Raw genomic sequence first — 25,099 nt, 5'->3', positions numbered from 1 at the left:
AAGTCTATAGCCTAGTGTTCATTTATAACAACGATCACCACTAAAGGAACCAGGATCCTTCAATAGAGGAGGCTTCGGATTCAGGACCACAGTTATAGGACTGCAGAATCAGGACCACAGTTATAGGACTGCAGAATCAGGACCGCAGGTCTAGGACCGCAATTCAACAAGGTCCCTCAGTCAAGATGGATTCATGAAAACATGATGAAACTCAACACCCAACCAAAGAGGAATGTTGGTGGGTCGTGATGTGACTGAGGGTCAGCATTGTGGAGGGCAGGTCTGGTTTCTGATTAGCTGTTGGGCTTGTCTATCTGCTCTCCTAGGAAACGGGCGTGGCCGGGGTGCAACGGAGAGGGGGAGGTGCTGCAGATAGTGGAATACACACATATAAACATGCACACAAACACACACATACACACAAACACACATGCAAACACACACATGCAAACACCTGCACTGGGAATGACTCCTTAGTTCTCTATAGGTTTCACTTTCCTGACATCAACAGGATATGACATCCAGAGTAATGACCTAGTGTGCATAGTGTATTGATGTTATAGTATCAGAATATAGGAGGCATATATTTGTATATGAATTGAGGCTCGTCGGTCAGACTACTTTATGGAATAGGCTACTTGAGATTTCCGAAAAAGTATCAATAATGGAACTGCCCCACAGATATGATTCTCTGTGCATAATGGAATCCAACCTTGCATTGGGACAGGAGTTTCAGACCTCTCACATCTCAATGTATTTTCAAGGCTGTCTTTTGTAAACCTTGATGTTTGCACAAACCTGTCTCCTCGTATCAGCAAATCCTGAGGCAAAAATGGATGCTGCCATTATCAGCCATGTTTGAACAGGCTTCCAACCCCCTTTTGGACCAATCTTCACCCCACGAAACAGAAGGACGATGTCCTGGATAAAGGTCATGGCCTTGTGGTACTCCTCCATCTTGAGCCTGAGGACGGCTGTTATCTGATGGCATGAGGTCAAACCGTTGATCAACTTGCTCCAGGAGCCCCGCTGTAGTCAGGTAGGACAGAGGGCAGCGTTCTTGCTGCACCGTGTATTTCAGCCCAGCACTTTAACGCTACAGCTGTGGTCAGGACATGGTCTCCATGGTTACAGGTCCAGGGGTGCGTGGTGGTGTAGGGGCCCTCCTGTGTTTGAGGACGATGCTAAGGGATGGTGGGAATAGCAGCTGCTCTCAGCCTAGTCTCGCCCTTTCTGGTCTCCACTAACCGGTCTGCCTCAAAATGTCCTGCAGAGTGACTTCACTTTAGTTATTTTTAATGAATCGAACATTAAGCTTCCCAATGGTGTGTTCTTTGTTTGTGTTTGATTAAGATCCCTCAAATGTTTTTTTTGTCATTTTAATCTTTGATCAGCCTCACCCCTTCCTGCTCACTCCCACCCCTCCCTCTACTGCTTCCTCCTCCTGCTTTTAACCTCCACCCAAGACCCATCCGAGCCCTGATCCAGGCCTGCAGCCCCGCCCAGCTCCTCCTCCTCCTCCTCCTCTTCCTGGGTGTTGAGGTGAAGGTGCTCCATGCTGGCCCTCAGCTGGGCCTCAGGCCCCCCAGCTCTCCTGTTGGCCCCTGGGTCTGGCTGGAGCACTTTTTCCAGGAGGCTCCTGTACAGTCTCCTGAACTGGTCGTCCTGTACTATCTCCTCTGGTTTCCTCCACTGGAGCAGCTTCTGCCGGTGGTGCACCAGCCTGCCCTTGTACAACCTGGACAAACCCGTCTAAGATTAATGAAGCACTGTTTTATCTTATCTCAAAACTATTGAAACAGGACTAGCTAGGTGATGGTGTTACTTTGGAAACAGTACTGTCTGGGTGTCTCACCAAGCGAAGAGGGGTTCAGGGAGGGGCTTGCAGAGCAGCAGGTTGAGCTGGGAGGAGTCATACAGGCAGGCCTGCCATTGGTTGAAGCTGTGAGCCACGACACCATCTGGAAGCTGTTTACTGTGTTTGGTATAATGCTGCCCACCTACACAGACATACACACAGGCACACACACACACACACAGGCACACACAGGCACACACACACACACACACACACACACACACACACACACACACACACACACACACAGACATACACACACACAGGTAGGGAGGAGTTAGTAAGTGAATGAGTGAGTGATTAAAGTTACATCATGTGCTACCTACCTGTTGTCCCTCCTGTCTGTCGGATCAGTTCTCCTTGGACCATGACCATCAGCAGAGCTTTGAGGAGCGTCGGCTCAGGGCTGGCCCTCCTCAGCCAGTAGCGGGTCACAGCCACTGGGAGGCGCAGGTGAGCCGGAACTCCCTCCAGCGTCTCTTCCTCCACGCCCAGCGTCTCCAGACACACCTGCAGCCTCACAGCGGGGTCTGCCTGGAAGTGGGAACAAAACACATGTCCATTTAAAGGATGAAAAAAACACAGATTGTAGATTGCTTTGCATTCGATGGCTCCCTCTATTGGTTAAACACCGCTGTCATTGTCTGACAGTGCTACCTGATGCCCTGCTGATTGAACGTTGACAGGACACACCTGTCTTCTGCTTATTGAAACAGAATTGAATGGGTATTTAGGGAGCCTGCTAATCTGGTTCTACCCGTCTGTCTTGCAGGGAAGCCATTACCCTTTCACATAATGAAAAAACTCAAAGCCTTGTTTGAAGATGTGTTCAGGGGGTTTGTTTCTCCTTTGAAGGGCTGCTGTCTCTTATCCCTGAATCTGTTTTGATATCATTGTTGTTGTTCTTGTTAATATTTATTAAACCAAGGTAGTACTCAAAGAAGTTAACTGCAGAAGTTATCAGTTAAAGTGAGGAGTTGGAATGAACTGTGTTGATAGAACACGAAAGATAGTAGTTGACAATATGGGGGTATTAATCCCTAACCCTAATTAAGATATCTTCATGTTTGTGAGTGTCTCGGTTTAGCCTAGCCCTAGCCCTGCCCGTTTTTTGGTTTGGAGCTGACTAGGCCTATGCTGGCCGCCTGATGTCCATCTTTTATACCTCTCTCCTCCATTTATTATCCCTATTTTGTCCATCTATTATCCTATTTGTTAACTGGCTAAAGGAGACGGTAGACTTACCTGGGGCAGAGTGGCCAGTCTCAGCTGCTGAGCGGCTCCTTGGACCAACGGTTGTACCTCCAGTTCGACCCGGTCCACTTCCCTCACCGCGCCTTGCCCCAGGCCCAGCAGCAGCCCGTACAGCACCTGCCGGATGGGCTGCGAGGTGAGGTTGGAGCTCTGTAGGTCACTGAGCTCCGCCTGGATCCCCAAAATCATCCTCCTATCGACCAGCACGTTCAACACATCACCGCTCAGCTCTCCTCTGGCCAGGGGCGCGCGGACCCAGTCGGGGACGCAGCTCAACATCTCAGCGGGCAGCGGCGGAATTGTTCCCTCACTGAAGAACCCCCGCAGAGAGGAGCTGGGGAGCTGGTGCTCCAGCATGGCCATCCTCACCATCGTCCACACCTCCGTCCGCGCCTGTTGACTCATGTCGGGCATGAGATCCATCGCTGCTGTCAAGATGTCTTCTGTCGTCTGGTCTGTCCTGGCTCCGAGCCAGCTCAGGAGGCCCCTCAGGCGACACTTCCTAGGGTGGTCCGCTCGAAGGAATTGGATCCATTTAATTTCTCTGAGGTTGACATCGTCGTTCTCGGCCAACGAGGCAAAGACGGGCAGGAGCTGGGGGTCGATGTTGAAGAAGGTGCAGAAGCTGATCGTGGTGTATCGCTTGCAAGGGATGAAACAACCTCCCAAATCCGTCTCCACCCCATCCCAACGGAAGAGTTTCAGAGGTAGAACCCCCTCTGGAAGGTCGTATATGTAGAAGTCAGTGTCTGTGGACAGCACCGGGCAGCACCACTCTCTGGCCAGGGCAGCCAGCTGGCCGTCGGTCTCTCCGAAGCACCTGACCAGCGGCACCTTCATGTCGTTCAGCGTCTGTTCGAACACTGACAGGGTAAAGGGGGGAAGGATGTCCTCCCTCCTGCCCTTCAGAGCGATTTCATCGGCCCTCCGCACAAATTCTCTGTTCCTTTCCAGGATATTATTCAATTTATTGTCGCTTTTGCTCGAGCCTCCATCCATCACCACGTAAGGTTTGATTCCACAGTTGTGCAGAATCGTGAAGAAAGCCTGAACCAGAGCTCGGAAGGCCAGGTACTCCCCACCGTGGCTCAGGTCCAGGAAGTACCTAAAGTAGAGATGGTAGGCCAGGTTGCTGCCGTCCACCACTAGCTTGCTGTCCCTGAAGTGGTAGTCCTTGTAGATCTGGTAGATCTGGCCGTTTCCCTCCAGCAGCCACCACAAGCCCGTCACCCCCATGGTGACTGATTGGTCAAGTTCTAACTTCACCTATCTATGGTGACTGGACTAACCTAGAGAGGATTCCAGCTCATTTATACACCAACACACACGCACACAAACACATGCAAACACAAACATGCAAACACCCGCACTGGGAGTGGCTCCTCAGTTCTCTATAAGTTTCGCTTCCGGACATTTCAAAGGTATCAAATCATCAACCCCATATCCTGGTCCCATGAAGCAGAAAGCGTGTAGCCTACTGTACTGATGTGTGTGAGTGTACAGTATCAGTAGCCCTATACAGTGGGCCTATATTAGGGAATGAATCCCGTTGGTCAGACTTCTTCATGGCACAGCCGGACCCCTTCAGGGGCCCCTGGACACTCCTAAACTCAGAGCCCGGGGGTATGAACCATCACAGGGAAACACAAGAGGGACGGCCACAGGAAAAAGGACAGGAAGAGCAAGTGGTGTGGCAAGGGCATGATAGTGAGCAGGATGTGTGATAGCCCCAAATGGGCATCAGACTGGGTTCATGGCAGTTATTAGTAATTACTGTTAGCAACATCCCTTACATTCACATTCAGGGCATTTAGCACACGCTTATAGCGTGTGCTAAATGAACACTATAGCCTAGCGTGTGCTAAATTAACACTATAGCCTAGTGTTCATTTTATAACAACCATCACCACAAAAGGCACCAGGATCCTTCAATAGAGGAGGCTTCGGATTCAGGACCACGGTTATAGGACTGCAGAATCAGGACCGCAGTTCAAGGACCGCGATTCAACGAGGTTCCTCGTTCATCGTGACGAGTCACTCAAGATGGATTCATGAAAACATGATGAAACTCAACACCCAACCAAAGAGTGGCCAATGTTTGGTGGGTCGTGATGTGACTGAGGGTCAGCATTGTGGAGGGCAGGTCTGGTTTCTGATTAGATGTTGGGCGTGTCTATCTGGTCTCCTAGGAAACGGGCGTGGCCGGGGTGCAACGGAGAGGGGGAGGTGCTACAGATAGTGGAGTACACACACACACACACACACACACACACACACACACACACACACACACACACACACACACACACACACACACACACACACACACACACACACATTTAATTCTTTATTTGAATCCACCAATCATATTACAAGAGACAAGATTCAAATATTTCAGAGATAAGATAAGTCATTGTTCAAGGGTACAAAAAACATCTCCTGCGCCACACTGCCAGGCTGCCTATCACTGCTGATGTGGAGCAGAACTTTGCCAACTGTTTAGATTTTCTGCACACACACACACACACACACACACACACACACACACACACACACACACACACACACACACACACACACACACACACACACACACACACACACACACACACACACACACACACACACCAACGCATGCAAACACACACACATGCAAACACCTGCACTGGGACTGGCTCCTTAGTTCTCTGTAGTTTTCACTTGCCATGAAATCCACGGTAATGATCTGGTGTGCATAGTGTATTTATGTTATAGTATCAGAATATAGGAGGCATATATTTGTATATGAATTGAGTCTCGTCGGTCAGACTACTTTATGGAATAGGCTATGTGAGATTTCCGGAAAAGTATCAATAATGTGTCATGTGGAACTGCCCCACAGACATGGTTCTCAGTGCATAATGGAATTCAACTGGCAATGGGACAGGAGTTTTAGACCTCTCACAGCTCAATGTATTTTCAAGTCAGTCTTGTGTAAACCTTGACGTTGACACAAATCCAAGGCCGCCTTAATGCAATTTTTAATACTGGGTCATGAAAGGCCCCCCGATCGGCATAGGCCCAAGACAATGTGATTTTTTGTTTTCGGGCTTACAGACATCAGAGGCCTATCATGAGCCAATAAAAAAGGGGGCCACTAGCTGGGCCACTAGCTGGGCCACTAGCTGGGCCACTAGCTGGGCCCAGTGGCCACTTGACACCGCCAGTTCCCAACCCCCCCCCCCCCCACCCCGTCGACAACGGCGAAATGTCTGAAAATAATTTACACATCTTCATTGTAAGACCCCCTCTCAGGGGGTCTTACAGGGGGTCGACCACCTCAGCCCCAGGGCCCAATGGCAGTTAATGCAGGCCTGCACAAACCAGTCTCCTCGTATCAGCAACTCCTGAGGCAAAAAGGGATGCTGCCATTATCAGCCTTGTTTGAACAGGCTTCCAACCCCCTTTTGGACCAATCATCATCCCACGAAACGATGTCCTGGAGAAAGGTCCTTGTGGTACTCCTCCATCTTGAGCCTGAGGACGGCTGTTATCTGATGGCATGAGGTCAAACCGATGATCAACTTGCTCCAGGAGCCCCGCTGTAGTCAGGTAGGACAGAGGGCGGCGTTCTTACTGTACCGGGTTTTCAGCCCAGCACTTTAACGCTACAGCTGTGGTCAGGATATGGTCTCCATGGTTACAGGTCCTGGGGTGCATGGGGGTGTAGGGGCCCTCCTGTGTTTGAGGACGATGCACAGGGATGGTGGGAATAGCAGCTGCTCTCAGCCTAGTCTCGCCCTTTCTGGTCTCCACTAACCGGTCTGCCTCAAAATGTCCTGCAGAGTTGTTCAATGTTGAATGAATCGAACATTAAGCTTCCCAATGGTGTGTTCTTTTTTTGTGTTTGATTGAGATCCCCTCACATGTTTTTCTTTGATTAGTCAGATTGCTCCTGCCGGTTTGAGCCAACCGTTTGGTTCTCCTCCCTGCGTCGGTCGGGAGGAGTACATCTATTCTCCTTTCTCTGAGCGATTGGAGCCTCCTCATGCAGCTCAGGAAACCGTGGTTGAGTTTATTGATTTATATCATGAATTGTAGTAAATAAGTGCATAGTAAAAACAATTTTAACAACTTTTTTTTTTTTTTTTGGGCTCAAAACAAAGAAGCAGTAAGCTATGTTCAAGGCATATCTTTGTATGTTCATCGTTTAATTGCATTATAGTTTTTTTTTTTGTACCGTCCTGTTTTGATCAGTATATGCCAATGTTGTTATCAATAAAAAAACATTTGCACAGGGCAAGCCGATGCACTTCTCCATGTTGATAAGAGCTTTAAAATGAGAAAAATGAATGGGACAAAGAATTCAAAGGATATTTAGCATAGAATTTTTTTTACTATTAATCGCGAGTTAACTATGGCATTAATGCGATTAATCGTGATTAAATATTTTAATCGCTTGACAGCCCTAATATATATATATATATATATATATTAGGGCTGTAGTATATATATATATTATTTCATGGATCCAGGATACTATGCATCCTGATTAAGTTTCCTCAGCCTTTGGAATTAAAATAGTCCCACATCAAATGCCCTTCACTACACCTAGAGATTGGCATGGTTTTATTTCAGTTAGCCTATTAGCTGTTAGCATTAGGCTAACTAACAGCTGTATCCAAATGAAAACACTGCATTTTCAGAATAAGGTAGGGTGACCAGACGTCCTCTTTTTCCCGGACATGTCCTCTTTTCGAGACCTAAAAAATGCGTCCGGCAGGGATTCCAAAAACGTCCGGTATTTTGCCTCGTCGCAAAAAAAATAAAATATATATATTATTGTTATTATTATCTTTTTTTTTTTTTTTGCCTCGTCGCATATTTGTGTTTCTGGGTCTTTCACATAACCTACTAGTTATTACCATTGTATATGTCTATGGTTATTACGGCCTTCCAAGTTCTGGAAATGGTATCTCCCTTACGTTCCACCTTCTTGCGCGAGCTGACTGTAGAGAGAGTCTGTCATTGGGCGACCGATCTCATGTGCTCGTTGAGAAGGTGCCGTGTATAGACGGAATGAAACCCCCACTGAAGTACGTAGGCTGACGATACAAACGTAGGCCCCCCCCCCCCCCCCCCCCCCCCCCCCCAACAATCTTGCCCGGGGCGCAAATTGGACCTAGGATCGCCACTGTCTGCAGCCATGCCTAAACGTAAATGTAAGTTCACGGACGAACTAAAGAAAAAATACCCATGTTTTCGCCCCCCCCCCCCCCCCCCCCCCGCGACGAAGTGTCCTCTTTTTCACAAACTCAAATCTGGTCACCCTAAATAAGGTAATAATTAAACTTTTATAGTTGAATAGCCTACTTGAAAGGTCTAATACAGTTCCCAAAAAGCATGTTGTGTGTCTAAATTGGGTTATGCTTCACAAAAAGACTTTAATTCAATTCTATGTGACTTCTGCTATCTTAATAATAGTATTCGGAGAAGAGAGGACTTCGACACACATGGCAGCAGACAAAGTTCCTGCTGAGTTTCAGTGAATTATACTTCCCCCTTCTTATATTAGCTCCACAGTGGTGAGGGTGATTATCTGCCCCCCATTAACTTTATCAGTATTTAAAATGGCTTCACTTTAACACAGCAACCATCGATGATAAGAACATGACAGATCTTATTGCAAGCCTACATGACCCATAGACTGTAAAGATATGATTGTATAAATACTGTAAGCTAACAGAAGAAGAAAAGGCTCATGAAAGACTGAGCCGCCTTGCCATCAAGAAACTAAATTGAGAAGTATTTTTTTTAAACATAGCCTAGTCATCAGGACCAGAATGGAGAAGAACCAGTTTTTGCAAACCTCGCCGTTATTCAGACAACCTTGAGTATATTCAGAATAAACAACAACATACAATAAAGAAAGAAAACTCAAATGCATAAAACACAGAAATCATCAGAAATGTTACAATCAGAAATATAAACTGAAAAGAACAAGACTCAACCAATAAGACTGACCGACAACAGAGATGATGACGTCAGTGTTCCCTTATCTCGGTCATCGCCGGAGGAGGAAGAGGAGTCGCTGCTTGAGTTTGGTTCAGCCAACGACCTCGATGTAGACGATCTCATGTTCCGGTCCAGGGGCTGACCTGTCACCCAGAAGCAGACCAGCAAACCTCAGATTCCCTTCATCATTTCACTAGTAGGCTTTAGGTGCCACTGAACTAGTGAACCGGTGAAACTGTTTTTGTTTTAAACATCTTAGTGTGTCTATTTTGATCTCAACATAGTATTCTATGCCATTCTGTCAGTTACTCAAATAATAAATTATATTGAAAAACAGATTTAAAACCCTACGTTGTTGCGAGTCTACGCCATAATCAACTCTACTCTGACCCTTCAGGTGCTCTTGAATATCAGGGTTCAGGTGTGTGGGTGTGCGTGTGTGTGTGTGGTGCTTCTTTTGGGTCTACCAGCCTACCCACTGGACTGTAGCAAACGTTGCTCATCTAAACACATGCCACACCTGGTGGCAGGTCATTAATCTTCCACTTTAAGATCAAAGTGGACATTTTTCGAAGATTTCAGTTCTGTTCCGTTTGGCGACTTATGATGATAAGTGGTAATTGCAATCTCTCCCGGTGAGCTCCACAGTGGGCTCCATTCCCTACGCCTAGTTGAACAGATTAGTAGTGCTCGAGTACTTTTTAGCGGAGACCAGCCCAGCCAGGAGGAGAAGGAACACAGCCCACAGCACCTTCAACACCACCGACACCGTCAGGAGCCAGTCAAACCTGCCTTTTTTTGTAAAAGAACGCATTCATGTCAGATACAATTAGATTAGTTTAGATCACTTTGTTAATAACAGTAAGATTACTTTACATTATATAATGTGTTGGATACAGTTTGATTAGATTAGATTACATCATTTCAGAAACAATTACTTTAGATTACCTATAAAATGACTTTATTTTAGATGCAATTAAATTTAATTAGATAACGTTAGACTATATTAAATTAGATAACGTTAGACTATTAGATTAGATAATGTTAGACTATATTCGATTAGATAATGTTAGACTACAAGAGACTATATTAGAAAATGACTGACTAAAATAGCATTTATTAAGAGATAATGTTAGACTATCATACATTATATTACATTAGATGAGGGACCACCCTGACATTAGTGAACAAAGAGGAGCTCACTTTCCATCACGACCAGACTCCAAGGCGCAGAGGTTTTCTGCCCACTGGAGTCCAGAGAGCAGGTGTAATCCCCTGTGTTGTTATTGGTCAGATTGCTGAAGTGGAGGGCGGGGCCTTTCTCTAATAGGGCGTGGCCATTTCTGTACCAGTGGACGTCTAATTGGTGGAAGGAGCAGGCTGAGGTACAGGTGAGTGTGACCTGACCGCCCTCTTTCACCACATGGTCAGTGACGGAGCTTCTGACCTTCACAACCTCTCCATCTGTTGAAGACACAGTGAGACGGACGTTGGGAATAGCCTATCCCCCACTATTCACGGAGCCTTCGGCGAATAATTGTTAAATATTAGATTAGATAATGTTAGAATATAATATACTTTGTAAGATTATATAATGTTAGACTATAGGCTAATTAGATTAGATACTGTCAGACATAATATACTTTAATAAATAAGATAATGTCAGACTATTGATTAGATTAGATAATGTTAGACTATAATAGACTTTAATACATTAGATAATGTTAGACTATCGTAAAAATATATTATATTAGATAATGTTGGACTATAATAGACTATATTACATTAGATGAGGGACCACCCTCATGTGCATTAGTTAACACAAACTGTTGAAGACACACTGAGACAGACGTTCTTTTCAACTGGACAGCTTGCTAAAACTAGTGTCAGAACTAGAAGTAACACTGACTAGTAACCGTACTAGATGTAACACTGACTAGTGTCAGAACTAGAAGTAACACTGACTAGTGACAGTACGAGACTAATATACTATATTAGATCAGATAATGTTAGAATATAATAGGCTTTAGTATATGCTACACGTGAACCTCCTAATATGGCGCAATTTGATTGGTTCGCTATCTCGGGATTTTGGGCAATATCCCATGATTGAGATCTCAAACTCGGGATATTGTTTTCAGAGCGTGTGACGGTCGTCTCGTCACGCTAATAAAAAGCAAATATGCCGCTAATAAAAACAAATAAATCCAGACAAAAAGGGTTATCTTGTTTATTATATGGAGTGTTCACGTGTAGTATATACCGAAACAATTATTCACCTCAGGCTCCGTGAATAGTGGGGAACAGGGCTATTCTCCAATATTCACGGAGCCTGAGGTGAATAATTGTAGCTCTCGGCGAGTGATTGTGAAATATTCAAGTGGATAATGTTAGACTAAAATATACTTTATTAGATTATATAATGTTGGACTATAATAGGCTATATTAGATTAGAAAATGTTAGTCATAATAGACTTTCCTAAATTAAATAATGTCGGACTATAATAGACTATATTAGATAATGTAAGACTATAATACACTACATTACAGATGAGGGACCACCCTCATGACATTAGTGAACACAGAGGGGCTCACCTTCATCTTCCCCCACCAATAGACACCAAGGCGCAGAGGTGTTCTGCCCACTGGAGTCCAGAGAGCAGGTGTAATTCCCTGTATCTTCATTGGTCAGAGAGCTGAGGTGGAGGGCGGGGCCTGTCTCTGGTAGGGCGTGGCCATTTCTGTACCAGTGGACGTCCAATTGGTGGAAGGAGCAGGCTGAGGTACAGGTGAGTGTGACCTGACCGCCCTCTTTCACCACATGGTCAGTGACGGAGCTTCTGACCTTCACATCCTCTCCATCTGTTGAAGACACAGTGAGACGGACGTTCTTTACAACTGGACAGAATGACAACATTTACCCTGAAGTTGAAGTGGTCTTCACTTATAATCAACTATTTACCACTGTCAGTTTGCAGACACAAGGAGTCCTTCAATCTGTTGTTTGGGCCAACTTCCCTGGCTGTTCCTGATCAAGCTCTTTGTGATCGAGTCCCTTTGATCCAAAGGGACAGCAGTAGAGGTAACCCCGACCCTAGTAACAGTACTAGATGTAAAACGAACTATTAACAGTACTAGAAGTAATACTTACCAGTGACTCTGACACTGACTCCTCTAAGTCCGGTGTACCCGCCGCCTCCGGTGTACCCGCCGTCTCGAAGCGGAAGTGGTACGTTCCAGCGTCCTGTTTCACCGTCTTGGTGATCTTTAAGGTGCAGTTCCCGACGAGGTCCCCCAGGTACTGGAACCTGCTGTCGGCCCGGATGTTGCTGCTGTCGTACACGTTGGGGGTGGTGAGGTGGCAGATCGGGGCACCAGACCACCCGCTCCACTCGGAGCACCGCGGGGTGGGTGAAGCTGCAGGGGATGGTGGCGGTGGAGCCCTCCACCACGCAGAAGGAGTCAGGGTACTCCACGTGCCAGTCAGGGTCCGCCCCCAGCGGCCCTGGAGGAAGCAGACAGTCGGGGTCACAACAGGGAGCCCGGTTCTAAGGGAGGGTCTCACATGAGGTCATGCTCTTGTAACCCAGGGTTACATGACACTGTTTCATTTAATTCGATTTAAATCACAACCCCTTTTAAAAGTTTGTTACTAACCAGTAAGAAATACATGGCTTGTGTAATGTCGTTCTAAATAGTGCCACAGAATGAGATAAAGATATATATTGGGAAAATATTGCAAATGAATGCATTTAAATTATTGAATCTAAATAGTATGGTGTGATTTGTTAAACCACCTGTAACTCAACAAAGTCGCATGGCAACTGGTTTGGCTTAGTTAGCCAATCAGAAATTAGACCCGCCTCTTTTTAGCGTCAGCAGATAGCAGTTACGCAGATTCGTCCTTTTCGGGACGAGCCACAGATGAGATTCGACGATAGACTACCGTTTTTTAATTGTAACCTAAAGAACAGAGATTCCCACGCCACTAAAAGTCCCGAAAAGCCTGTGCAGTAAATCGAAACCCTTGATATTGAACCCTGGAACGTCTGTATCCTGCTCGCCCTCCCTATGGTCCCGCAGCGGTGTGCAGACTGGCGAGCTACCCCATCAGAGCGATCCTATTGGACCACGAACAATAAGGCAAATTCTAATCGTTTCTGCAGCAGTGTAGGGACAAGAGACTGAATTATTTAGATATTGTAAGTAGGCTGATCTAATATTTTTACTGTGTTTTATTAGTGTAATTGAAATGTGTTATTTAGGGATGTTTTAAGTATTCAGAGGTATTTTGAAACCTGGTTAAGTTTTATTTGAAAGGCTTGACTCTTTTGGTGACCTAAAATAAGAGTGTAAATAAGAAAGGTATTTGTGATCATTTTAATTTTTTCCACATTTTATTTTAAATCAATTTAGGTATAATTGTTTCCGTTTATCATTTTTCCTACTTAAATAAATAAAACCAAAAGGTAAGAGAGAAAAAAACAGCTTTGAAAATTCTCTTACCTTTGAAATATATATCTCTTGTTTCAGTGTGTCATTTCTGGTGCAGACAGTTACCATATCTCTCCTTAACAAACCTTAGAATCTTCTGGTAGTCTAGCCCATATATTGATTATTGATTGTAAACTAGTAACAGTGTTCATTAAAAGACAACAGGTACCGGTTACATAAACTTTGGCGAGCTAGCCAGGAGAGATATCGTGTTTGTACCAAGAGTGACCAAACGCTAAAAGAAAAACTGTTTTATTTTCAAAACTTAAAATGGAAATAGTGAACACTGAAAAAGTAAATGTCCCACACTCAGTCATTATTAGTGGCATCACAAATACTAACTTAGATAAACAAGTTGAAGAAGATTTAGAGACTCATGGCCCCATAAATCGCCACTTGGTTATTGATGATCCAACCTCTAAATTCCATCACCATGTGATAATTGAGTTTCAAGAGAGCTCTGCCATGCTAACATTAAGACCTCTACTGCCCTTAATTTACAAGACCCCCCATGACGCAGAAGTCATGCTCACAGTGCAGGCTCTAGAAAGTGTCACCACACTTGATGCCAGTAGTAGCGCCACCGAGGGATATCTTGAAGCTTTGCAAAACATTGCTAGAGCAAGTGGGAGATCTTTTCAAGATATGCTCCAGGAGGAGCTTAAGAAGATGATCACACAGGGAGAGACAAGCTCCCCTGCACTTTCACCACAGGCTTCTCACTTGTGGAACCCAGATTCTACAAACCTGGCCAAGGGACCAGAAATGAACACTGCACACCACAACTTAGCAGGAGGAGATGCTGCTGCCAAGACCCACCCGGTTTTCACTGTGAGTGATGTAATCCCCCCCAATGTCCAAAAGATGATTGTTGAACACGTTGTAAAGATTGATGTTGCCACGTCACACCAGAAAGTGTCATTCCACCTTCGAGTCTTCTCAGGGAAAAGCCCACGTCCAAACAGTGAACCAGACTATGATACCTGGCGTGCAAGTGTTGAATTTTTGATGACTGATCCATCCATCTCTGACTTACACAGAACACAGAAAATATTACACAGTTTACTGCCTCCGGCCACAGATGTTATCAGGCAGCTCACTCCTCACGCCTCACCCTCAGAGTATCTTGAGCTCCTCGACTCAGTCTACGGCTCAGTGGAAGATGGAGACGACCTGGTTGCCAAGTTCATGAGCACTCTGCAGAACGATGGTGAGAAGCCATCAAGCTACCTACACAGATTGCAAGTTATCCTGAGTACAGCAATCAGAAGAAGTGGCATTGCAGAAGGGGAAAGGAATCGCAGCCTTCTGAAACAATTCTGCAGAGGCTGTTGGAACCATGATTTGATTAAAGACCTTCAATTGGAACTGAAAAAAACACAACCTCCTCCTTTCGCCGAGCTGGTGTTCCTTATCAGGATGGAGGAGGACAGACACGCCTCAAAGGAAGATCGGATGAGGAGACACCTTGGTCTACAAAAGCAAGTTCCTGTGCCATTCAAGCCAGGAGCTGCAACACACCGCCAAGCTGTTAACTCCAGTGAATACTCTGATGCTGCGGTCGCTGAGACTGATGCATTAAAAAGACAAATTGTGGATCTTCAATCCCTAGTTTCTACTCTGAAATCACCTCCTCAACCAAATAACAAGACAAGCTATCCTGAATCAGTGGAGATCAATGAATTAAAGAGACAAGTCAAAGAAATCAAAGCTCAAGTCGCATCAATGAACATTACTCCTCAAAAAGGTGAAATCGACAGTCCCGAAGTTGAAATGACTACTTTAAAGAGACAGATCGCTGAGCTCCAAAGTCAAATCCCCACGCGTGGAGTGCAGAGTCCTCACATGACCAAAAACACATACCAGAGAACAGCAGAGCAGCGCAGCATTAGTGGACTGGCATCAAACCGCCCTCGGTACTGTTTCCGTTGTGGTGAAGATGGGCATATTGCACCAAGCTGTGAACGTGAACCAAATACTGCCCTCGTTGAAGAAAAGAGGCGTCAGTGTAAAGACAAGCAACTCAAGTGGGATCAGTTAAACTGCTGAAAGTCGCTGTTGAAGGGCAAACTGAGACTTTCAGGAGAGAAAAGCGCCCAAAGAAAATTGGAAAAGTCACTAACAACTCTGCTCAACATGAACCATCATTCATCGAACTGCCAAAGGGGCTCGTGGGAACAAAGTGCACAGCTCAGATTATTATTGGAGGAAAGGAAGTCAATTGTCTGATAGACACCGGATCTCAAGTCACCACAATCCCCCTGTCATTCTACCAGAAGCAATTATTAAACTATCAAATGAAACCGCTGAATGACCTGCTGGAGGTTGAAGGAGCAAATGGACAAGCTGTGCCTTACCTTGGATATGTAGAGCTGAGTCTGACCTTCCCCAAAGAGTTTCTAGGTACTGAAACTGAAGTGCCAACATTGGCGCTAGTGGTTCCAGATATGACTAACATGCCCCAGATCCTCATTGGTACCAACTCACTAGATGTCCTCTACTCAAGCTATACTGAGAAGAACATTGGCCGCCCTCAGTCAGCACTTGATGGTTACAAAGCTGTTATAAAGATTCTTGAAGTGAGACAGAAGCAAGCAAGTACTGATGCCATTGGATGGGTGAAGGTTATGGGAAACACACCCAAAATCGTTCCAGCAGGCTGCACAGTGGTCCTAGATGGCCTAATCCATGTGAACAGAGCTCACACAGAACAATGGGTCACCGTGGAACCGCCGTCACAGTCCTCGCTGCCCAATGGCTTGCTGGTGGCTAGCTGCTTACACACCCTACTTGCTAAACGATCCTTTCACCTACCAGTCCTGATAAAGAACGAGACAAAGAATGACATAGTGATTCCTCCAAAGACTGTGCTAGCTGAGGTCCATGCTATCCAACAAATAATAGCAAAAGAGCAAAACACGAGCCCAAGTAATTCCTATCAAAGCATTTCAGAATCTGCCCACTCCAAGATGGAGTTTGATTTTGGTGACTCTCCTGTGCCACCTGAATGGAAAGACAAAGTTACATAGCTGTTGAACTCCATGCCTGAAGTCTTTGCTCAAAATGACCTTGACTTTGGTCATACAGATAAAGTGAAGCATCACATCAAATTAAGTGATGAGACTCCTTTCAAACATAGAGCCAGACCAATTCACCGGCAGGATGTGGATGCAGTGCGAAAGCACCTTCAAGAATTGCTAACAGCCGGCATCATCCGCGAATCAGAATCCCCCTTTGCACACCCATAGTGGTAGTTCGAAAGAAGAACAACTCAGTACGCCTGTGCATTGACTTCAGGAAGCTCAACTCCCAGACAATAAAAGACGCATACGCATTGCCCAATCTGGAAGAAGTTTTCTCAGTAATGACTGGCTCAAAGTGGTTCTCAGTCCTTGACCTGAAGTCGGGCTATTACCAGATCGAGATGGAAGAGGCTGACAAGCAGAAAACGTCATTCGTGTGCCCTCTCGGATTCTGGGAGTTCAACCGAATGCCACAAGGGATAACAAATGCGCCCAGCTCATTCCAAAGACTAATGGAGAGGTGTATGGGTGATCTCAACAGGAAGGAAGTGTTGGTCTTCATTGACGACGTCATAGTCTTCTCGAACACTCTAGAGGAGCATGAAATCCGGCTGCGAGAAGTCCTTGAACGTCTGAAAGAGTATGGACTGAAACTGTCTCCAGAAAAATGCTGTTTTTCCAAACGTCTGTCAAATATCTGGGCCACATTGTGTCACAAAATGGAGTTGAGACAGATCCAGGGAAGATTGAAGCCTTAAAAACCTGGCCAAGGCCCAAGAACCTCAAAGAGTTAAGATCCTTTCTTGGATTCTCTGGATACTACCGAAGGTTTATTCAAGACTACTCAAAGATCACTAAACCTCTAAATGATCTCACCTCAGGGTACCCCCCTCTCTGGAAAAGCAGTAGCAGCAGCAAAGTAAAGGAGAAGAGCGGTCCGTACTTCCATCCAAAAGAGTCTTTCGGGGAAAGATGGACAGTGTCCTGTCAACAAGCATTCGAGACCCTGACTGAAAAGCTCACCTCTGCTCCTGTTTTAGGTTTCGCAGACCCCAAAACCCCCTACATATTGCATACAGACGCCAGTACCACTGGTCTGGGCGCTGCATTGTATGAAGAGCAAGATGGGAGGAAAAGAGCCATAGCCTTTGCAAGTAGAGGGCTCACCAAGAGCGAAGCCAAATATCCTGCTCACAAGCTTGAATTCCTAGCCCTTAAATGGGCTGTCACTGCAAAATTCAGCGACTACTTGTATGGGACAGAGTTCACAGTTATAACAGACAGTAACCCCCTTACTTACATCTTGACATCGGCCAAACTGGACGCCACAAGCTACAGGTGGCTGTCAAATCTGTCAACCTACTCGTTTAAGCTCCAGAACAGAGCAGGCAAACAGAACCAAGATGCAGATGGACTTTCTCGACGCCCTCATGGCGAGCTCACAGATGACCTAATGTCACAGAAAGAAAGGGAGAGAATCAAGCAGTTTACACTTCACCATCTGACAGATCCAGAACATACAGAGTTGGTTCTTCCAAAAGCGGTGAGTGCCATCTGTGAACGACATCATGTCCACAACCCCAATGCAGACCCCCGATTCTCACTCCCATCTGTAACCTTAGTTGAATCCCTTGCTCTCCACTCTGATGCTCTACCAAATGGTTTCCTAACAGAGAATGACCACGGCCTCCCTCTAATCCCTCACCTGTCTGAAGATGACTTGATGGAGCAGCAATGGACAGACCCAGACCTTAGGGCAGTCATAGAGCACCTGCAGTCCAAAGAGAAGCCTTCTCCTAACCTAAGAAGAGAACTTCCTGACATTGGTCTCTGGTTACGAGAATGGAACAGGTTGGAGATGAGAAATGGAGTACTAAACAGGAGAAGACAAGACCAAGGGGATATAATATATCAACTGGCACTCCCTAAAGATCTAAGGGCTACAGTGTTAAAAAGTCTACACGATGACTTAGGCCATTTAGGTATAGAGCGAACCATCGACCTCGTAAGATCCAGGTTCTATTGGCCAAGAATGTCCATGGATGTGGAGGAAAAGATAAAGACGTGTGAACGCTGTGTTCGCAGGAAAACACCCCAAGAAAAAGCAGCCCCCCAAGTGAACATCAGAACCAGTAGACCCTTGGAACTGGTCTGCATGGATTTCCTTTCCTTGGAACCAGACCAAAGCAACACCAAAGACATTCCTGTGATCACAGACCATTTCACCAAGTACGCCGTTGCAGTCCCTACTCCAAATCAAAAAGCTCAAACAGTAGCCAAGTGCCTATGGGATAACTTCCTGGTTCACTATGGTTTCCCTGAAAGACTCCCCAGCGATCAAGGGCAAGATTTTGAGTCACACACGATCAAAGAACTGTGCCGCCTCGCAGGTATTCATAAGACAAGGACAACGCCATACCATCCAAGAGGAAACCCAGTGGAGCGTTTCAATAGGACACTCCAAGAACAAGTCACACTGGAAGGATTTTGTTAAGCCGATGGTACATGCGTACAATTGCACAAAGAACGATGTGACTGGATTCGCCCCATATGAACTCATGTTCGGGAGACAACCTCGTCTACCAGTCGACCTAGCTTTTGGGCTACCAGCCATCAAGCCACCCAAGCCACATTCCCAATACGTGCACGATCTAAGAAGTCGGTTGGAGGAAAGCTACAAAGTTGCCACCAAGAACACCTTAAAGACAGCAGACCGTAACAAACTGAGATTTGACAAAAGAGTCGTTGATTCAACTCTTGAAACTGGTGACCGTGTTCTGGTGCGAAACGTAAGGATAAGAGGGAAACACAAGTTAGCTGACAAATGGGAGTCTGATGTGCATGTAGTGGTCACACGAGCTGGTGACCTCCCTGTGTACACGGTCAGACCAGAGAACAAAGATGGGCCTCTCCGGACCTTGCACCGTGACTTGTTGTTACCCTGTGGTTTCCTACCTGTGTCCATGCCTGATGAACCAGTTACACCAAAAGCAGTCCGCAGGCCTCGAACACGGAGAAGCATTGACATCCAAAATGCTGAAGACCCTGTGGATACAACATATTTCTCGGATTCAGAGGATGAGGCAGTGCATCACGACACTACCAGAATGAGAGTGGAGTTTGAAACCAGGATCCTGTCAAACACAGGACCAGTGCAGTTGGGAGAGAGGAAATCAACCCATGAGACGCCGCACAATGTAGTTGTGCCAGTCGAGATGCACCCTGTTCCAGTTGAACCTGCACGAGACCACTTACCTGAAGTGAAACCTGAAAGAGAGAACCTACGTGAAGTGGAACCTGAAAAAGAGAACTCACCTGAAGCCAAACCTGCAAGTGCAGGTTCACCTGAAGTTTCTGAGGGAGTGTCTGAACAGAGAACTGTGATTCAAGAATCTCCCAAACTTCCAGAATTTGCTTCAAACAAAGTAAAAATAACTCTGCCTGTTCATGTGACTGAGTGTGACGCTGAAACCCCTCCAAGCAACATTGAAAGGAAGAATGATCAGCCCAATGAAGTGAAGCCGGACGTTCCCTCAGGTCGAACCCAGCACAGCCAGACAGACTACACTATCGTGAGCTTGGGAACCCTCTGACTCTAGTCATCCAGACACTGTTGCAGAGCCTTAGTGTAGCCTTCACTGCCTCATTAAATGGCCCTAATTCGGCTATCAGTCCCCATTTCAGCTTGCCCGAGAATCCCACCTTAAGTGACCAGTCACACACTTAGATGCAACGGGACGTTTATAAGTTCAGGAGGGGAGGATGTAACCCAGGGTTACATGACACCGTTTTATTTAATTCGATTTAAATCACAACCCCTTTTAAAAGTTTGTTACTAACCAGTAAGAAATACATGGCTTGTGTATTGTCGTTCTAAATAGTGCCACAGAATGAGATAAAGATATATATTGGGGAAAATATTGCAAATGAATGCATTTAAATTATTGAATCTAAATAGTATGGTGTGATTTGTTAAACCACCTGTAACTCAACAAAGTCGCATGGCAACTGGTTTGGCTTAGTTAGCCAATCAGAAATTAGACCCGCCTCTTTTTAGCGTCAGCAGATAGCAGTTACGCAGATTCGTCCTTTTCGGGACGAGCCACAGATGAGATTCGACGATAGACTACCGTTTTTTAATTGTAACCTAAAGAACAGAGATTCCCACGCCACTAAAAGTCCCGAAAAGCCTGTGCAGTAAATCGAAACCCTTGATATTGAACCCTGGAACGTCTGTATCCTGCTCGCCCTCCCTATGGTCCCGCAGCGGTGTGCAGACTGGCGAGCTACCCCATCAGAGCGATCCTATTGGACCACGAACAATAAGGCAAATACTAATCGTTTCTGCAGCAGTGTAGGGAAGAGACTGAATTATTTAGATATTATAAATAGGCTGATCTAATATTTTTACTGTGTTTTATTAGAGTAATTGAAATGTGTTATTTAGGGATGTTTTAAGTATTCAGAGGTATTTTGAAACCTGGTTAAGTTTTATTTGAAAGGGTTGAATCTTTTGGTGACCTAAAATAAGAGTGTAAATAAGAAAGGTATTTGTGATCATTTTAATCTTTTCCACATTTTATTTTAAATCAATTTAAGTATGATTGTTTCCGTTTATCATTTTTCCTACTTAAATAAATAAAACCAAAAGGTAAGAGAGAAAAAAACAGCTTTGAAAATTCTCTTACCTTTGAAATATATATCTCTTGTTTCAGTGTGTCATTTCTGGTGCAGACAGTTACCATATCTCTCCTTAACAAACCTTAGAATCTTCTGGTAGTCTAGCCCATATATTGATTATTGATTGTAAACTAGTAACAGTGTTCATTAAAAGACACCAGGTACCGGTTACACTCTCTCCAAGTTGAGCTTTTCACCGTTATGGTGAGAATGAGAGCGACTGGTTGATGGTAAAGACGCTCTGAGAAGGTCAGGGTGGGACGTTGGTATTGGAATCTGTTTGGTTTTATATCATATTATATAATATTTGATATCATATCATAAAGCATAATGAATTATATAATATCGTATCTAATTTCACACTTTATATATCAAGTTTTTTTTCTTTTATGTTATGAAAGCTCTTGGGGTGAGGTCCATTAAGAAAACAATGCCTTATTATTATTATTATTATTATTATGATAACATATGGAACGATAAACTGATCAAAGTGTCCTTCTTTATCTGTGTTTAGTGGTAGAGTTGAGGTCCTCTTAGACTCTAAAAAGAGCTCTAGGTTGAGCCAGCAGGCCAGCTGGACCCAGTTTGTGTACGGACACGTTCCCAGTAGTAAACAGAAGAAGCATTACAGCTTACCAGCTAGCAGCAGGAGCACAGAGAGGGTCCATGGATTCATCTTCATCTGCTCCGTAGCTGCCTCTCTGTGTCGGTTATTAACGCCACTTGGACAGGGGGAGGGCTGATTGGCTGATTGTGAAAGGCTACAGTAATAGTCTTCACATGTAGCTTCCTCCTTTTAGATATTCTCTGCAATAGCCACTAACCTCCCTTCACAATGCTTTATAGACCATATATAGCTTCCCTTCTTCCTCTCTCATTTACATGACATACAATCAACAATGGTGTTACTATAAAAAACGACCAAATGGGACAAAATGAGCTGTAAGAAGTAGTTATATATCGGAGACCCTAGATATCAAATCTCAACAAAGTGTGTGCGTTTAACAGAAGAGACATCAACCACAAAGAGTGTGCGCTCAACAAAGGAGCTATAAAGAGAGAGAATATTAATAGTCTTCAGGAAACAGTTCAGACGCGAGACCGAGAGCAGGAGGTTTGACCACAGGTGTGTGTGTGTTCGTAAATATGTATGTACTGTGTATGTATGAATGTCTGTATTTTGTATTGTGTGTGTATTGTGTATGTGTGTGTGTGTGTGTGTGTGTGTGTGTGTGTGTGGGGGGGTGTATGTGAGTGTGTGTGAATGTGTCCCTGACCGATGTCTCTCTATCCATGTGTGTTAATCACACTGATAGTGTGTGTTCTTGGCACTGGGTATCCCAGGTTGACCAGAGACCGTACCAGTACAGAGAGACCGTACCAGTACAGAGAGACCATACCAGTACAGAGAGACCAGTACCATTAGCTCTTCATCATGAAGTTGGAGGACCAGATCCAGGTGTTCCAGTTCCTGGGGTGATTGGCTGATTGTGAAAGGCTACAGTAATAGTCTTCACATTTTACTTCCTCCTTTTAGATTTTCTCTGCAATAACCACTAACCTCAGTTCACATCGCTTTAAAGACTATATATATCTGCACTTCTCTCTCATGTACATGACATACAAAAAACAAATGGGACAAAATTAGCTGTAAGAATAATTTTTCTTAGTAGTTAAATATCAGAGACCCTAGATATCACAACTCAACAAAGTGTGTGCGTTCGACAGATGAGCCATGAACAACAATGTGTGCGTTCGACAGATGAGACAAACAATGTGTGTGTGTTCAACAGATGAGCGATGATCCACAAAGTGTCAAAAGTCAGTGGATGTTCTCAGAAAGTTGTCAGGGTTTTGAAGTGAGGGAGGGATGTTGGTTAAAGGTCCCATGACAGGCTATTTTATGTATTCTTTAATACAGGTATTAGTGGGCAACTAACACAGTATTCAAAGACGTTCCCGAAATTCAGCCGTGGTGCAGAGTTACAGCCACTCCAAGCCAGTCGCACATTGAGCTTCCCCCAAATGCGCTGTTTTGGTGTCTGTAGCTATAATGCAAATGAGGAGGAGCGAGGCGGGTCAAGGAGGAGGGTGGGGGTGTGGCCCTGAGCAGCTTGCAGCCACGGTACCATGCTATATCTAAATATTATCATATAGCCTACATAGATATCTATATCATATAATATATATTATCACGGCCAAAAGCTGTGTGAGCCGATATTATGAATCTCAAACGACCGCGTTGGGTTCTCCGACGTTCCTGGTTCTTCAACGTCCACATCAATGTGAAGTAGACTGAACCGCGACAAGGAGGAGAAAGGGATTGTTGCCGGGCAGCGCTTAGGCACCTCCGCCTCCGGCGGTGGTCCCTCAGCGGGGCTCAAGCGGGAGACATTCGCCGCCATTCTCCTCCATGTCGTGGTTCATGTTCTTGAGGGAGTCAAAGCCAAAGTTCCTCCCCCCCAATTCATTCTCAACCTTGGCTGAGATAACCCCCAATACGAGTCTCGTTGTAGAAATACCAGAGACGAGAGTCCGACGTGTTATGCGCCATCACACCAACAGCAGAACGGTTATCCAAATAACAAGGAAGTGTACAGCACTTGCGTTACAGTCCTGGAGCAATATATCTAAATAATATCATATAATGCATAGATATCTATATCATATAATACATATTATCACGGCCAAAAGCTGTGTGCGCTTCCAGACGATATTATGAATCACAAACGACTTTGTCAGGTTCTGCGATGTCTCTGGTTCTTCCACTTTCACATCAACCTGAAGTCGACTGAACCGCGCTCTGCCTGCTGCCGGCTGCCCGCTGCCGGGCGATGGTGCCTCGCGGCAACCGGCAGCATGTCGCAGTTCATGTACTTCAGCGAGTCAAAGCCAAAGTTCCTTTCCCCCAATTGCTTCTCAACCATGGCTCAGATAACCCCCACAACAGTCTTGTTGTGGAAATACAAGACACGTCAAAGAACCGACAAGAAACACTTGCGTTACAGTGCGTCACACACACACACGAGGCGCTCGCACGGTCGAGTCTCATTGGCGGGCCAACTTCACTGGGCGGGCCAGGCAGAGTAAGGGGAGGAGCTTAGATGCTTGATGACGTCCTAAATAAAGACATTCCAAATCAGCGCGCTTGAGCCTCCGTTTTTTCAAAGGCGAGCATAAAAGCTAGCGCTTGTTTTACACCAAACGCAAGTTTTAGCCACTGGGAGACCATAGGCAGGCTAGGGGAACACATATTTATGTTAGAAAACCTCATAAAGTGAGATTTTCATGTCATGGGACCTTTAAGGGTAAAGTCATCTTACAGTGTTCATGTACATAAACACTCACTCAGTTCACCCAATACTTACTGAATCTCCACACCCACCAGATGGTGACATTTTGTCATTCCTGTCACTATCATGCATTTTATAATTTAATCAAATACTTTTTATTTTTTACAGCATTTGACCACAGCTTTCATTGTTGATTAACTTGTTAGGACACTTTTGAATAAAACAACGTGTTTCCCTCTTTGCTCCCATGATTTATGTTGCATCTACCTTTCCTACATTTTCCTCTTATAAGGGCTTCTTTGACCCCATTTACGAACTGCAGCTTTTATGAATATACATTTTACCAGCTTGTAATTTGTGTCCTGATTTATCTCCACAGTAGTCACCTTCGTTCTTTGTTGGCTCTGGCTAGGACGCAACACAGACATGACTCATCTTTCATGTCGTTAATCCCCAGCTGTCTTCAATACAAATACAATTACTATGGTCTTCTGAAGTATGTC

General features: G+C 45.1%; 1 protein-coding gene and 1 pseudogene across 1 annotated transcript; both read right to left on the bottom strand.

The window, feature by feature from the left end:
- Positions 1-1,428: 1,428 nt before the first annotated feature.
- Positions 1,429-4,567, bottom strand: LOC130385442 (protein asteroid homolog 1-like). Its single transcript, XM_056593944.1, has 4 exons — positions 3,104-4,567; positions 2,182-2,392; positions 1,856-2,000; positions 1,429-1,738 (listed from the first exon to the last, which is right to left on the bottom strand). The coding sequence occupies exons 1-4, from the start codon at positions 4,346-4,348 to the stop codon at positions 1,429-1,431; spliced, it is 1,911 nt and encodes a 636-aa protein (XP_056449919.1). The 5' UTR covers positions 4,349-4,567.
- A 4,613-nt stretch (positions 4,568-9,180) lies between these two features.
- On the bottom strand, positions 9,181-22,469 carry LOC130385441 (sialoadhesin-like; annotated as a pseudogene).
- Between the last annotated feature and the right edge of the window lie 2,630 nt (positions 22,470-25,099).

Source organism: Gadus chalcogrammus, chromosome 7 (genome assembly GCF_026213295.1).
Source record: "Gadus chalcogrammus isolate NIFS_2021 chromosome 7, NIFS_Gcha_1.0, whole genome shotgun sequence".
NCBI classification, from domain to species: Eukaryota; Metazoa; Chordata; class Actinopteri; order Gadiformes; family Gadidae; genus Gadus; species Gadus chalcogrammus.
This window is presented reverse-complemented; position numbering and strand designations above follow the sequence as displayed.

Excerpts from the sequence above, each read along its gene's own strand:
- LOC130385442 (XM_056593944.1), bottom strand. The coding sequence starts at position 4,348 with ATGGGGGTGACGGGCTTGTGGTGGCTGCTGGAGGGAAACGGCCAGATC. Across the intron at positions 2,001-2,181 it reads GACAGGAGGGACAACAGGTA|GTGGGCAGCATTATACCAAA; the intron begins GGTAGCACATGA and ends ATGTCTGTGTAG. Across the intron at positions 1,739-1,855 it reads CCTGAACCCCTCTTCGCTTG|GTTGTACAAGGGCAGGCTGG; the intron begins GTGAGACACCCA and ends GGGTTTGTCCAG.